We start from the raw sequence: 11,690 nt of genomic DNA, 5'->3' as shown, positions 1-11,690 counted from the left end.
GCCAAGTCTTAAAGGGACCGGGAGCTAAGCAAGGCCGGAGGTGGCGGTGGCATCTGCGGAACCCAGGGAAGGGCTGCCACATGACCTCACGTGGGTTTCTTTTAAACCTCTCTAATGCCCATACTCTAGTCTCAGGCCCATGGAGCCCACAAGAGACTATCCACTGTTCGGGGGCGCCTTTTCCGCCATCCTCCCCCCCGGGGCCATTGATATAAGGTGAGAAGGCCTGGGCGCCGGTGGAGGCCTACTGGGTAGGTTGCGGGAGGAAGCTGGGGTCAACCAGGGCGTGACTCAACTCCCTCCAGCGACCTCCGACCGGTCCCGGACAATCAAGAAGTTTTCTGCCATCCAGTGACGGACCAGAGCCTGATCGTGGAACTTCTGGAACTGCAGGCCCACGTGCGGGGCGAAGCGGCTGCGCGGTGAGGGAAGGGGCCCGCGGCTGGCCAATGGGAGGGCCGGAGCCGAAGAAGTGGGCGGGGCCTGCTGCCGACGGTTAATGGGGCAAGGAGAACTCCAAGGGCCGTACCCTCGCTGTACACCCCTCCCCGGAGTGAGCGACAAAGTGAGCGACGCCTAGGACTTAAGGATGTTCCTGGAGAGGCGGTGAGAGATGCCCCTCTTTGACCCTGCTTTCCCACCCCAGGTACCACTTTGAGGACGTTGGCGGCGTGCAGGGGGCTCGGGCTGTGCAAGTGGAGTCTGTGCGGCCTCTGAGTTTGGAGAACCTGGCCCTGAGGAGCTGCTGTCAAGAAGCCTGGGTTCTCTCTGGCAAGCAGCAGGTAGCTAAGGAAAACCAGCAGGTGAGGGGCCAGGAGTGCAGGATGTCTTGGAAGGGTGAGGAGGGTGACCGTAGGGATCCAGGTAAACATCCTCACTCTGGTCCCTTTAGGTAGCAAAGGATGTGACACTGCATCAGGCGTTGCTTCGACTGCCCCAGTACCAGACTGATCTCCTGCTCACCTTCAATCAGCCCCCGTAAGGAAGAAGGAAAGGGCGGGTGTTTCCCGACTGGGTCCCCAGGAGAATTGGGCTGGGAGGGGCACAGAAGGGAGATTGGCTGGTGGGGTCATCCAAGAAAGCTGGAGTGGGCCAGAGATTTAGGGTCACAGATACTTCAGGCCTGGATGATGTTCTCTCACTCTTCCCTCACCCCAAGCCCTGACAACAGGTCATCCCTTGGCCCTGAAAATCTGTCACCTCCACCCTGGAGCCTGGGTAACTTTGAACAGCTGATGGCCAGTCTGACCCTTCATGATCCCAACATCTTTGGTCCCCAGTAAAGATGCTGAAACACTGCATGATGCTGCTGAGGACTTGGGGACCCAGTTCTGTGAGGGGGGAAAAAGAGGTCAAATATCTGGGTTTCCTCTTATTTCTTCCCTGTGCATAAACGTAAGACACCTCTCTGCAGAAATAAACTTGCTTTATAACCACTATAATCTCCGTGCCTTTGCATCTAACAAGACACATGGGTCCCCCCCAGTTCCCTTTGGTCTTGCGGGGGGTAGTTTAAAGCTGTGCGTGGGAGCAGGAGGGACCCAAGGCTGGCAGTGGAGAGGGAGGAAATACACTTTGGAGTGACTGGTTCAGCCCTGAGAGGGAGTGTGAAGTGTACAGGGGGATGGGTAGGGAAGGTTTAAAGCAACGCCCAAGGGAGGGAGAGAAACTATGCCTTGTAGTGTATTGAACCCTGAGAGCACAGATGAGGAGTGGTGTTGGCTGTCCCCTTTGGATGGATGAATGGTCACCTGGTCAGTAGTCAGTCACCAGGACATAGTAGTGGAGGCACAAGTGTCCAAGGAGTGCCAATTTGGTGGAGTGTGGGAAAGTGGCTGTTATTTAGTGTACATGTAGTACAGGGAGCGCAGCTGGTCCCAGAAAAAGAGGGAGAGGATGGTGTGGGGGCCAAGGCGGAAGTAGGAGGCACCTATACCCTTGTACATGCCAAAAATTCCCTCTGTCCGTGCTGTCTGCAGCAGAGCGTCCAGAATCCCCCGGTACATGAGGCCCTGAAAACACATGAGAAAGGGAGGGAGAGCACAGGAAAGCTTGTCAGAGCCCACCAGGGGCCTTGCTCTGCAGGCTGCATTTTAGGCTGTCCCACCAGCACCCATAATCTGCTTCCCCACCCCCTGCTTCCCTGCCTGCTTACATCCCAGAGCACTTCCTTACCTTGCCCTGTGCATCTGTGGGCTGGTTGTAGAGCCTTGTGCTGGCCACGTCAAAGGGTGTCATGGCCAGGACCACTGCAATGCCACTCACCATGGCAGCTGCCAGAGCCACCTTCCAACTCTGGGGAGGAAAGACCTAAGTCAGGAGAGAGGAAGAGCTTTGTTAATCAGCTAATCATTCAACCCCTAGGAACAGGATAGGCCCTGCTCTGGGGATACAGAGAGCTGGTAACACAGGGAGCTGACATTCCACAATTCTAACACAATGTGATAACACAGTGAAGGAGGGAGGCCAGGGTGCCCCTTCTAGGAGGAAGTGACAGGAGAACTGTAGGAATGGTCTAAAGAGTCAGTGACTCCCAAGCTCTCCTGCTGCTCCCTCACATTTGAATGTTGGCACCATCCCCTCCAGGGCCCACCTCAACTTGCCCTCCCCCTGCCCCCACTTCCCAGATGGCCCCACCACTTTCCTGGGCAGTACCTCCCACTGGCTCAAGAGGTCCTTGGTGGATGAGAAGGTGCACAGCTGGGTGGAGGAACCGGTGATGACTCGGGGCAGGCCGCCCAAGGCCCCACGCCACAACCCCACCAGACCATGTTTCTGGCCAATCTCGGTTAGCGCCTGAAACATGCCCTGGTGGGGGGAAGACCATGGGGGTGGGCTTCAGTCACCCCAGCATCAGGGGCTGCCACCTCCTAACACTGCCAAGGATGGGTTCTTAACAGGTACCTGTTGTCCAGACAACCAATTCAGTGTGGGCTTAGAGCCATAATGTGGACCCTCAGTTGTCTACCACCTCATTGTCCCATCCCTCCCCACCCCAGAATAGGGGCAGGATGTATGAAAGTGAGGACATTAGCAGGTCAGGAGAAATGGGCAGAAGATTAGAGGAACTGGGGTGGATGTTGGAAAGAGTATCTGGGTGGGCTTCAGGGACAGATTGGGACTGAGCTGATAGGTTGGGCAGAGCAGTGGCTGGGGCTGGAGCTGTTGGGTGCAGGCAGAAAGCTGGGGAGAAATGGGAGAGGATGGTAGGGACTCCAGCGGGTTGGGGAACCCTCACCTGGTGCTTATACTGGTGGCCTACGGCAATTTCTGAGGCTGCCTGTGCCTGTAGGTGTGTCTTCACCTGGGAACAAGAGAGTATCACAACCTATGCCCTAGTGGCCTTGCTCCTGCCTCAGAGACCCAAATGCCTGACCCCCTCACACTTCCTCTAGGCTGTTCAGCAATGAATATCCTTTTAATCTGATAATTATTGTTGTTCCTACTTAACAAATTGATCATGAGACTCTGTCCCTTGGCTCCAGTCCCAGGAAGATGGATCTCCTAGCACTTCAAGATACCCCACCCCCTCCACATCCTCCTTCCCTTGGAGCTAGGAGTGGGGGGTGGAGAGATTGGAGAATGGCAATATTTCCTAAGACTGTTCATGTTCTGCAAGACCTACATGTTTAGCCTCTCATGCCAGCTCCCATTCCCAGACCAGATCTCTAGCTGCCACCTCGACCATGCTGTCAGACCCTGGGCAAAACTTGCTTTCTGGCCCCCAATCCCCATAGGGGCACGTGGCTATCTAACTTTGGAGAGAACACTGTCCCTGAATCTCACACCCTGGGAGTGAGACTAGACTGCTTTTCCTACAGAGCATACTGCCTCCCAGTCTCTTTTGCTCTTAGGAGAATTAGGCAGGGCTTAGTCCTAACAATAAGCAGCTGTGTGACCTTGATCAGGTCACGTCCCCTCTCTGGGCCTCAGGCTGTCAACCCTTCACCTATACCAGATACTCAAAGGGGTAGATGGTGACATTGTAATTCTGTGATGCCCAGGAACTTCCTGATCCCTACGCTGACTGATGTTACTCAAATTCCACATCCTACACAAACCCAACCTCAATATCAGATAATAATAATAAAATAATAAAAGCAATACTATCAAATGCTTACTATGTGGAGGATTTGTACTAGGGCTTTACATGTATTATCTCATTTGTCTCCCTCAATCCTCCCAATAATCACACAAAAAGGGCACAATTATTCCCATTTTACAGATGTGGCAACTGAAGCTCAACAAGTAGTAATTTTCAATGCCAGGATTTAAGTTCTAGAGAGACTAATTCCAAAGCCCATAATCTTAATCGATAACATTCAATTGTGTTCATTGGATGGGTGTGTATAGGGCAGATCGGGAGACCCAAAGCCTGTCAGCGCTTTCCTGATGCCCTTCCGTACTTGTAGAGGGACAGCACGCTGCCACCTATGCTCTTGTGGAGGTCTGGGCTCCTACTCTACACCAAGGATCTACCCTGAAGGCCCCAGGCAAGACCCCTCTTCTTACCATGTAGATAGGGCTCCCCAAGTAGGCTCCCATGATCCCAGCCACGGCCCCAGCTGCTGCACTGCGGGAATGACTGAGGTTGCCTTCGGCCGTGTGCAGGTAGCCTCCAGCCTCGACCAGCCCATAGGTGCCCAGTCGGATGCCATTCATGAGGAACTGATATAAGAGGGCGGGGGCCAGGCCTTTCTGCAGGGCAGCCAGGCCGTCCACCTTGCCGATGGTGATGAAGGCGTGGAAGACATTTCGGTAGTGCCTCTGGTATGTGCCAGGGGCCTGCAGTTCTCCCTGCAACTGCATCCTGGTCTTCACCACCTCCAGGGGATTGGTGAACACACAGGCCCCACAGGCTGCCAGACCACTCATCAAGAAGTCCATGGTGGGATAGCAGCAGCAGGAACTGGCCCAAGAGTAAGAAAGTCAAAATGGGTCTCAGAAAGGGGGGGTCGGAAGTCAGGGGAAGTCCTCAGTTTCAGCAATACAATCTTCAGAAGGTTAGAATTTAGAAGTTTGGAGTCGATGCTGTCAGGGTCAAATGTCAAGAGATCAAGGGTTAGCTGGATTTGGGAGACAGGAGCTGGCAAAGAGGGAAGAATGGGGAGTTTAGGAGACTGTGGTGAGAAGGTTATGGCAGGGCCCTGTTGGTCAAGGGATTTGCGGTCAAGGAGGGGGAAAAGCCAGGAGGTGGCAGGTGGATGCTTGGACTACCGGGGCCCGGCGTAGAGGAGGGAAAAACAGAGTTGGGAGATGGAAGTCGAGGAGGCAGGAAAAAGAAAAGCAGCAGGTCAAGGAGAAAAAGGATCCGGGAGAAGATCCGGTGGCGTCCCCAGGACAACAAGGAGATCTGGATCCCGGAAGGAAGTCGGGTCTCGGGTCAGGTGTGTGTGTCCCCAGGTAGCTACCGGAGCCCTCGGCAGCTTCACCCGCGGTAACCTGCGGAGACCCGGCCGCCACACTCCAGCCTCCCGAACGCTGCGCCAATGGGGAGCCTCCGAGAGTCACAGCCAAATGCCTCAGCCAATCAGCGCCGAGCCGGCTCTGCAGCCAATGGGAGGCGCCCTTGGCGACCCGGCCCCCGGGAATGTGCGGAGAAGCGATTGAAATTAACTCTCCGTGCCCCGGCACCTGGGGAGGAGGAGAGGTTGGACCCTGGGTTCACGGACGGACAGGCCGAGGGCAGAAGCAGCAGTCTCCCATCGGGCTGGGACAGAGGGTTCCCCTCCTTCTCCTTCTAGCCCGGGTTGTAACCGGGTGGGGTCGCCTAACTGCAGGTCCACGCCCTGCTGGGCTCGGGTGCTGGGAGATCCCGGAAGCTGCGCCCCGCCTGCGTGGGGAGATGGTACACACCTGCTGGACCGTACCTATCTCCTGAGGCTGAGTAAATTGTGGATTCTAGCCCCAGGGTGTGTCTGGCTGCGGGCGCCAGGGAGGAAGGCCTGAAGGATGGAGAAGAAGCTCTTTTGATCTTCACAGCAACCCGGAGGAGAAGGCAGGGCAGGCCTAGGCAGCGATTTCAATCCCCTCTAAGGCGTGGCTTAGGTTACAGAGAGCCAGCAGGTGGTGGGAGATCTTGCTCCTGAGATTCTAGACTCCTGTCCTTGCTCAATCTGAAAAGGCTACATAATGTATAATTCCAACTATATGGCATTCTGGAAAAGGCAAATATATAGAGACAGTAAAAAGATCAGTGGTTGGGGAGTGGTTGAACGGGCGAAATACAGGGAATATTTTGGACTACTCTGTATAATACAATAGATATAGGCTAGGTGTGGTGGCTCATACCTGTAATCCTAGCATTTTGGGAGGCCAAGGCTGGAGGATCACTTGAGAACAGGGGTTCAAGACCAACCTGAGCAACATGGTGAGACCCCGTATCTACAACAAATAGAAAAATTAGCTAGGCGTGGTGGTGCGTGCCTGTAGTTCCAGCTACTTGGGAGGCTGAGGCAGAAGGATCGCTTGAGCCCAGGAGACTGAGGTTGCTGTGAGCTAGGCTGATGCCATGGCACTCTAGCCCGGGCAACAGAGTGAGACTCAATCTCAAAAAAAAAAAAAAAATGTATGAAATAACTTTTCTGAAGGGAGTTAGGGGGTGTGAACTAAAATAAAATCTTAAGGCTCCCCCCACCAGCTGACTGAATGGACCCCACTTGGCCAAGGGGATACCCTAAAACTGAATTTTGGGCCATGAGGAGGAAGGTCAGACATGCCTCATCATGTCCCCCTTCTTGTAGACATCCTTTGACAGGCCTAAGACTATGCAAGACAGACCTGCAGGTCCTCAATTTACACAACAAATCTATGTCCAGTGGCTTGTCTCTGATTAACAGACTTCCTTCTTATCTTAAAACATTCCAAGCCTTTAGACAGAGATTCATTTTTTTTTTTAACCAATTACAAGTCTAAAGCCATGTGTCGTGGCTCATGCCTATAATACTAGCTCTCTGGGAGGCCCGGGTGGGAGGATCGCTGGAGCTCAGGGGTTCGACACCAGCCAGCATGAATGAGCACAGTGAGACTCCGTCTCTACAGAACAGAAACAAGAAAAACAAAAATAAAATAAAAAGTAATTACAAGTCAAAGAATCTTTAAACCCACCTATAACCTGTAAGCCCCCACAGGTGAGATGGCCCACCTTTTCAGGTCAAACCAACATATGCCTTCCATGTATCGATTTATGACTTTACCTGTAATCCCTGTCTCCCTGAAATGTATAAAACCAAACTGTAACCCAGACACAGTGAGTCCACTTGCTCAGGGTTTCCTGGGTGTGGCTCTGGGCCATGGTACTCAGATTTGGCTCAGAATAAACCTCTTTAAACTATTTTACAGAGTTTGGCTTCTTTTTCATTGATGGGGGAAATGTGCTGACCTAAGTAACTTTGGAAATGAGTGGAGTCTGTAAGACCAAAGGTAAATAGAGTTACACATAAGCACTGTACTCTAGTTGATAAGGTTGTTTCCCACAGGGCTATGAGTTAACAATTCTGGGCTGGGCAGAGTGGCTCATGCCTGTAATCTCAGCACTTTGTGAGGCCATGGCAGGAAGATGGCTCGTGGACAGGAGTTTGAGACAAGCCTGGGTAACACAGCAAGATCCCATCTCCACAAGTGTGCCTGCAGTCGCCCGTTCCTAATGCTAGAATTACAGGTATGAGCCACCACACCTAGCCTATAACTATTGTATTATACAGAGTAGTCCAAAATATTCCCTATATTTCGCCTGTTCAACCACTCCCCGACCACTGATCTCTTTACTGTCTCTATATATTTGCCTTTTCCAGAATGCCATATAGTTGGAATTATACATTATGTAGCCTTTTCAGATTGGCTTCTTTGACTTATAAATATGTATTTAATTTTTATACATGTCTTTTCATGACTTCATAGCTCATTTCTTTTTATCACTGAATAATATTTAATTGTGCCACAGTTTTATTTTATTCATTCACATATTGAAAGATATTTATTCATATTTATTCATTTACATATTGAAAGATATTTTGGTTGCTTCTAGTTTTTGGTGATTATGAATAAAGCTGCTATAAACATTTGTATACAGGTTTTCGTATAGACATTAGTTTTCGGATCTGTTGGGTAAATACCTAGGAGTATGATTGCTGGATTGTATGGTATGACCACGTTTAGCTTCCTAAGAAACTGCCACTCTGTCTCCCAAAGTGGCTGTCAAATTTTTCATTCATTTCTCATTCAGAAATGAATGAGAGTTTTTGTTGCTCCACATTCTCATCAGTATTTGATTTCGGGGTTTTTTTTGGGTTTTTTGGATTTGACTATTGTCAGGTTTTTTTGTTTTTGCCATTCAAATAGGTGTGTAGTGGTATCTTATTATTATTTTAATTTTCAATTTCCTAATGATAAATGATATTGAGCATCTTTTCATAAGTTTATTTGACATCTGTATATCTTCTTTGGTGATATGTTTGTTCAGATCTATATCCACTTAATTGAGGTTTTTGTTTTCTTATGGTTAAGTTTTAAGAGTTCTTTGTATATTTTAGACACAAGTCCTTTATCAGATATGTGTTTTGAAAGTATTTTCTTCTGTGGCTTTTCTTGTCTCCTCTCTCTGTCTCTGTCTCTCTCTCTCTCTTTATTTGCAGAGCAGAAGATTTAAATTATAAAGTCTGGCCAGGCTCAGTGGCTCACACCTGTAATTCCAACACTTTAGGAGGCTGAGGTAGAAGGATTGCTTGAGCCCAGGAGTTCAAGACCAGCCTGGGCAACATAGTGAGACCCCCGTCTCTACATTCTGAAAAGATATATAAAAAATAAATAAATTATAAAATCCAATTTATCAATTTTTTCCATGGATTGTGCTTTTGATGTTGTATCTAAAAACTTATCATCAAACCCAAGGTCACCTAGATTTTCTCTTATGTTTTCTTCTATAAGTCTTATAGTTTTACATTTAGGTCTGTGATTCATTTTAAGTTTTGTGAATGACATAAGTCTGAATGTAGTTCGTTTGTTCTTTCGTCGTTGTCTTCTTCTTCTTCTTTTCTTCATCCTCTCCTCCTCCTCCTTTTGTTTTTGGCATATGGATGCCCAATTTTACCAGCATAATTTGTTTAAAAGACTATCCTTTTTCCACTGAATTGCCTTAGTCCTTTTGTCAAAAAAATCAGTTGATGCCCAGGCGTGCTGGGTCATGCCTGTAATCACAGTACTTTGGGAGGCCAAGGCAGGAGGATTGCTTGAGGCCAGGAGTTCAAGACCAGACTGAGCAGCATAGTGAGACCCCATCTCTACAAAAAATAAGAAAATTAGCTGGATATGGTGGTGCATACTTGTAGTTTCAGCTACCTGGGAGGCGGAAGCAGGAGAATTGCTTGAGCCCAGAAGTTTGAGGTTGCAGTGAGCTATGATGACACTACTGCAGTCTAACCAGGGCAACAGAGTGAGGCCCTGTCTCAAAAAAAAAAAAAAAAAGACACAAAAAACAAATAAAAAACCAGCTGACTACATTTTTATGGACCTATTTCTGTACTCTCTTTTCTGTTCTATTGATCTATGTGTCTATTCTTTCACCAATATCATGTTGTCTTTTTTTTTCTTTTTGGTAGAGACAGGATCTTGCTCTGTTACCCAGGCTGGAGTGCACAATCATAGTTCACTGTAACCTCTAACTCTTGGACTTGAGTGAGCCTCCTACCTTAGCCTTCCAGATAGCTAGGGCTACAGGCCGGCCCCATCACATATAGCAAATTTTTAAATTTATTGGTAGAGATGAGGGTCTTGCTATATTGCCCACCCTGGTCTCAAACTCCTGGCCTCAAGCAGTTCTCCTACTCAGCCTCCCAAAGTGCTGGGATTACAGGCTACCATGCTATCTTGATTATTATAAGCTGTTACCATTTTTTTCCCAGGAATGAATGTTCTGAGATAGATTTTTTTCTTTATTTTTTGAGATGGGGGTCTCACTCTTGCCCAGGCTGTTGTGCAGTGGTGCCATCATAGCTCACTGCAGACTCCAACTCCTGGGTTCAATCAGTCCTCCTGCCTCGACCTCCTGGTTAGCTGGGACTACAGGTGCGTGCCACCATGTCCAGCTTCCTGAGATAGATTTGAGAGGAGCTGGAGGTGGAACATAAAAGGCCTCAGGTGTCTGAGAAAAGGGGTGGTACCACAGAGAAGGAGGGAGAAAGATACAGAGGTTTGGGGACACCAGGCTGTGTCTTTCATACCTCCTCCCAGGTGGCCCAGACGCTGATGGGTTCCATTTTGGCTGCTAGACTCGAACCTGAAGTACTCAGACTCCACCTGGTGGCAGGTTGACAGAATCCTCTGTGTCTATCTATTCTCACCTGGATCAGAACCTGTCTAAATTCCCAAAGCAGACCAGCTTTTCCTTATTGTCCCCTTCTTGATTTATCCTACAGCACAGACAACCTACCTACCTTAACAACTTTGCAGACAGAAAAGAGGCCCAGGCGTTCTGTGCTCCATAAAGGATTCTATTGGACTTCAAGGTCCTGGCCCTGCCAGAGGTAGTTGGACTCAACACTTCTTTCATTATGAGCTAACTTTATAAGAGACTTTTTTTTTTTTTTTTTGGTTGTAAGTGACAGAAACCCAAACTAACTCACACAACTGAAAACTCCAGACACAGATATGACTTCAGGCCAGCAGGCTCAGGGACTCAGATCTGTCTCTCTCCACTTCTCCCCTATGTTGGTTTTATTCTCAGGCCACCTCACTGATGACCACCAGCAGCTCGAGGCCTATGTTCCTCCAGCTTAGTATCCCCAGTGGAAAGACAGTGTTTTTGGTTATCTATTACTGCATTTGGGCATTTGGGATGGGAGGGATTGCTGTAGCCATCTTGGAAAGAAACCTGCCAGAGAGCCTGGAGTCTCTTTTCCAGTAGCTTAAGCAGAAACCCTGTGTGGATTATGCTTTGACCCTGCTCATGTCACATGCTCAGCCCTGAACCAATCTCTGAGCCTAGGGGAGAAAGAATGTGTTGCCTGGCTGGTTGCCTCTGGGGCATGCATTCCCCCAGAATGAGCCATGTGGGCTTAGAATGATGGAGGGGCAATTCCCCAGAGGAAAACCAGGTGCTGGTAGCAGAAGAGGGAATGAGTTTGGAAGTGGTTAAAACTACTGCTGTCCACTTCTCTCACTCCTGCTCGGAAACCTTCAGTGCCTGTCTGCCCTGTCTGGTTGCCCATGATGTGGCATCTACTTGTTCCTTTAGCCTCATATCGTTCTTTTCATTTCAGCTAAGCTTCCCTTTCACAGTTCTCCAGACGTGCCTACTTTCCTCTTCACTGCGCCCACATTTCCCACAGTGGTGACCCATGCCCTGCCTCTCGGCCTGGCCAAACCCCTAGCTGATCTTCGAGGAGCAGTCTAAGTGCCTCTCCTCCCTGAAACCTTTTCCAGCTACCAGGTCAGTGACATAAGGAAGACTGAAGGGGGCTGCCTGATGTGGACACGAGAGATGAGGCTGACGCTTGAGGACTCCTCAATCCTTTCGGAAAAGAATCTCCAAGCATTCGAGACCAGCCTGAGCAAGAGCGAGACCCTGTCTCTACTAAAAAATAGAAATAAATTAGCTGGACAGCTAAAAATACATAGAAAAAAATTAGCCGGGCATGGTGGTGCATGCCTGTAGTCCCAGCTACTCGGGAGGCTGAGGCAGAAGGATCGCTTGA

General features: G+C 49.5%; 2 protein-coding genes across 2 annotated transcripts; one reads left to right on the top strand and one right to left on the bottom strand.

Moving 5' to 3' along the window:
* RANGRF (RAN guanine nucleotide release factor) lies at positions 1 to 1,433 on the top strand. Its single transcript, XM_012655605.1, has 5 exons — positions 1 to 216; positions 306 to 422; positions 647 to 803; positions 893 to 978; positions 1,160 to 1,433. Exons 1-5 carry the CDS (start codon positions 140 to 142, stop codon positions 1,281 to 1,283), a joined length of 561 nt encoding a protein of 186 aa, XP_012511059.1. The 5' UTR covers positions 1 to 139; the 3' UTR covers positions 1,284 to 1,433.
* Positions 1,416 to 5,400, bottom strand: SLC25A35 (solute carrier family 25, member 35). The gene is made up of 5 exons (XM_012655604.1): positions 4,513 to 5,400; positions 3,239 to 3,304; positions 2,656 to 2,808; positions 2,176 to 2,310; positions 1,416 to 2,012 (listed from the first exon to the last, which is right to left on the bottom strand). Exons 1-5 carry the CDS (start codon positions 4,885 to 4,887, stop codon positions 1,839 to 1,841), a joined length of 903 nt encoding a protein of 300 aa, XP_012511058.1. The 5' UTR covers positions 4,888 to 5,400; the 3' UTR covers positions 1,416 to 1,838.
* Between the last annotated feature and the right edge of the window lie 6,290 nt (positions 5,401 to 11,690).

The sequence above is a fragment of the Propithecus coquereli genome, unplaced genomic scaffold (assembly GCF_000956105.1).
Source record: "Propithecus coquereli isolate 6110/MARCELLA unplaced genomic scaffold, Pcoq_1.0 Scaffold482, whole genome shotgun sequence".
NCBI lineage: Eukaryota > Metazoa > Chordata > Mammalia > Primates > Indriidae > Propithecus > Propithecus coquereli.
The sequence above is the reverse complement of the archived record's forward strand: the minus strand, read 5'-3'. Positions and strand labels throughout refer to the sequence as shown.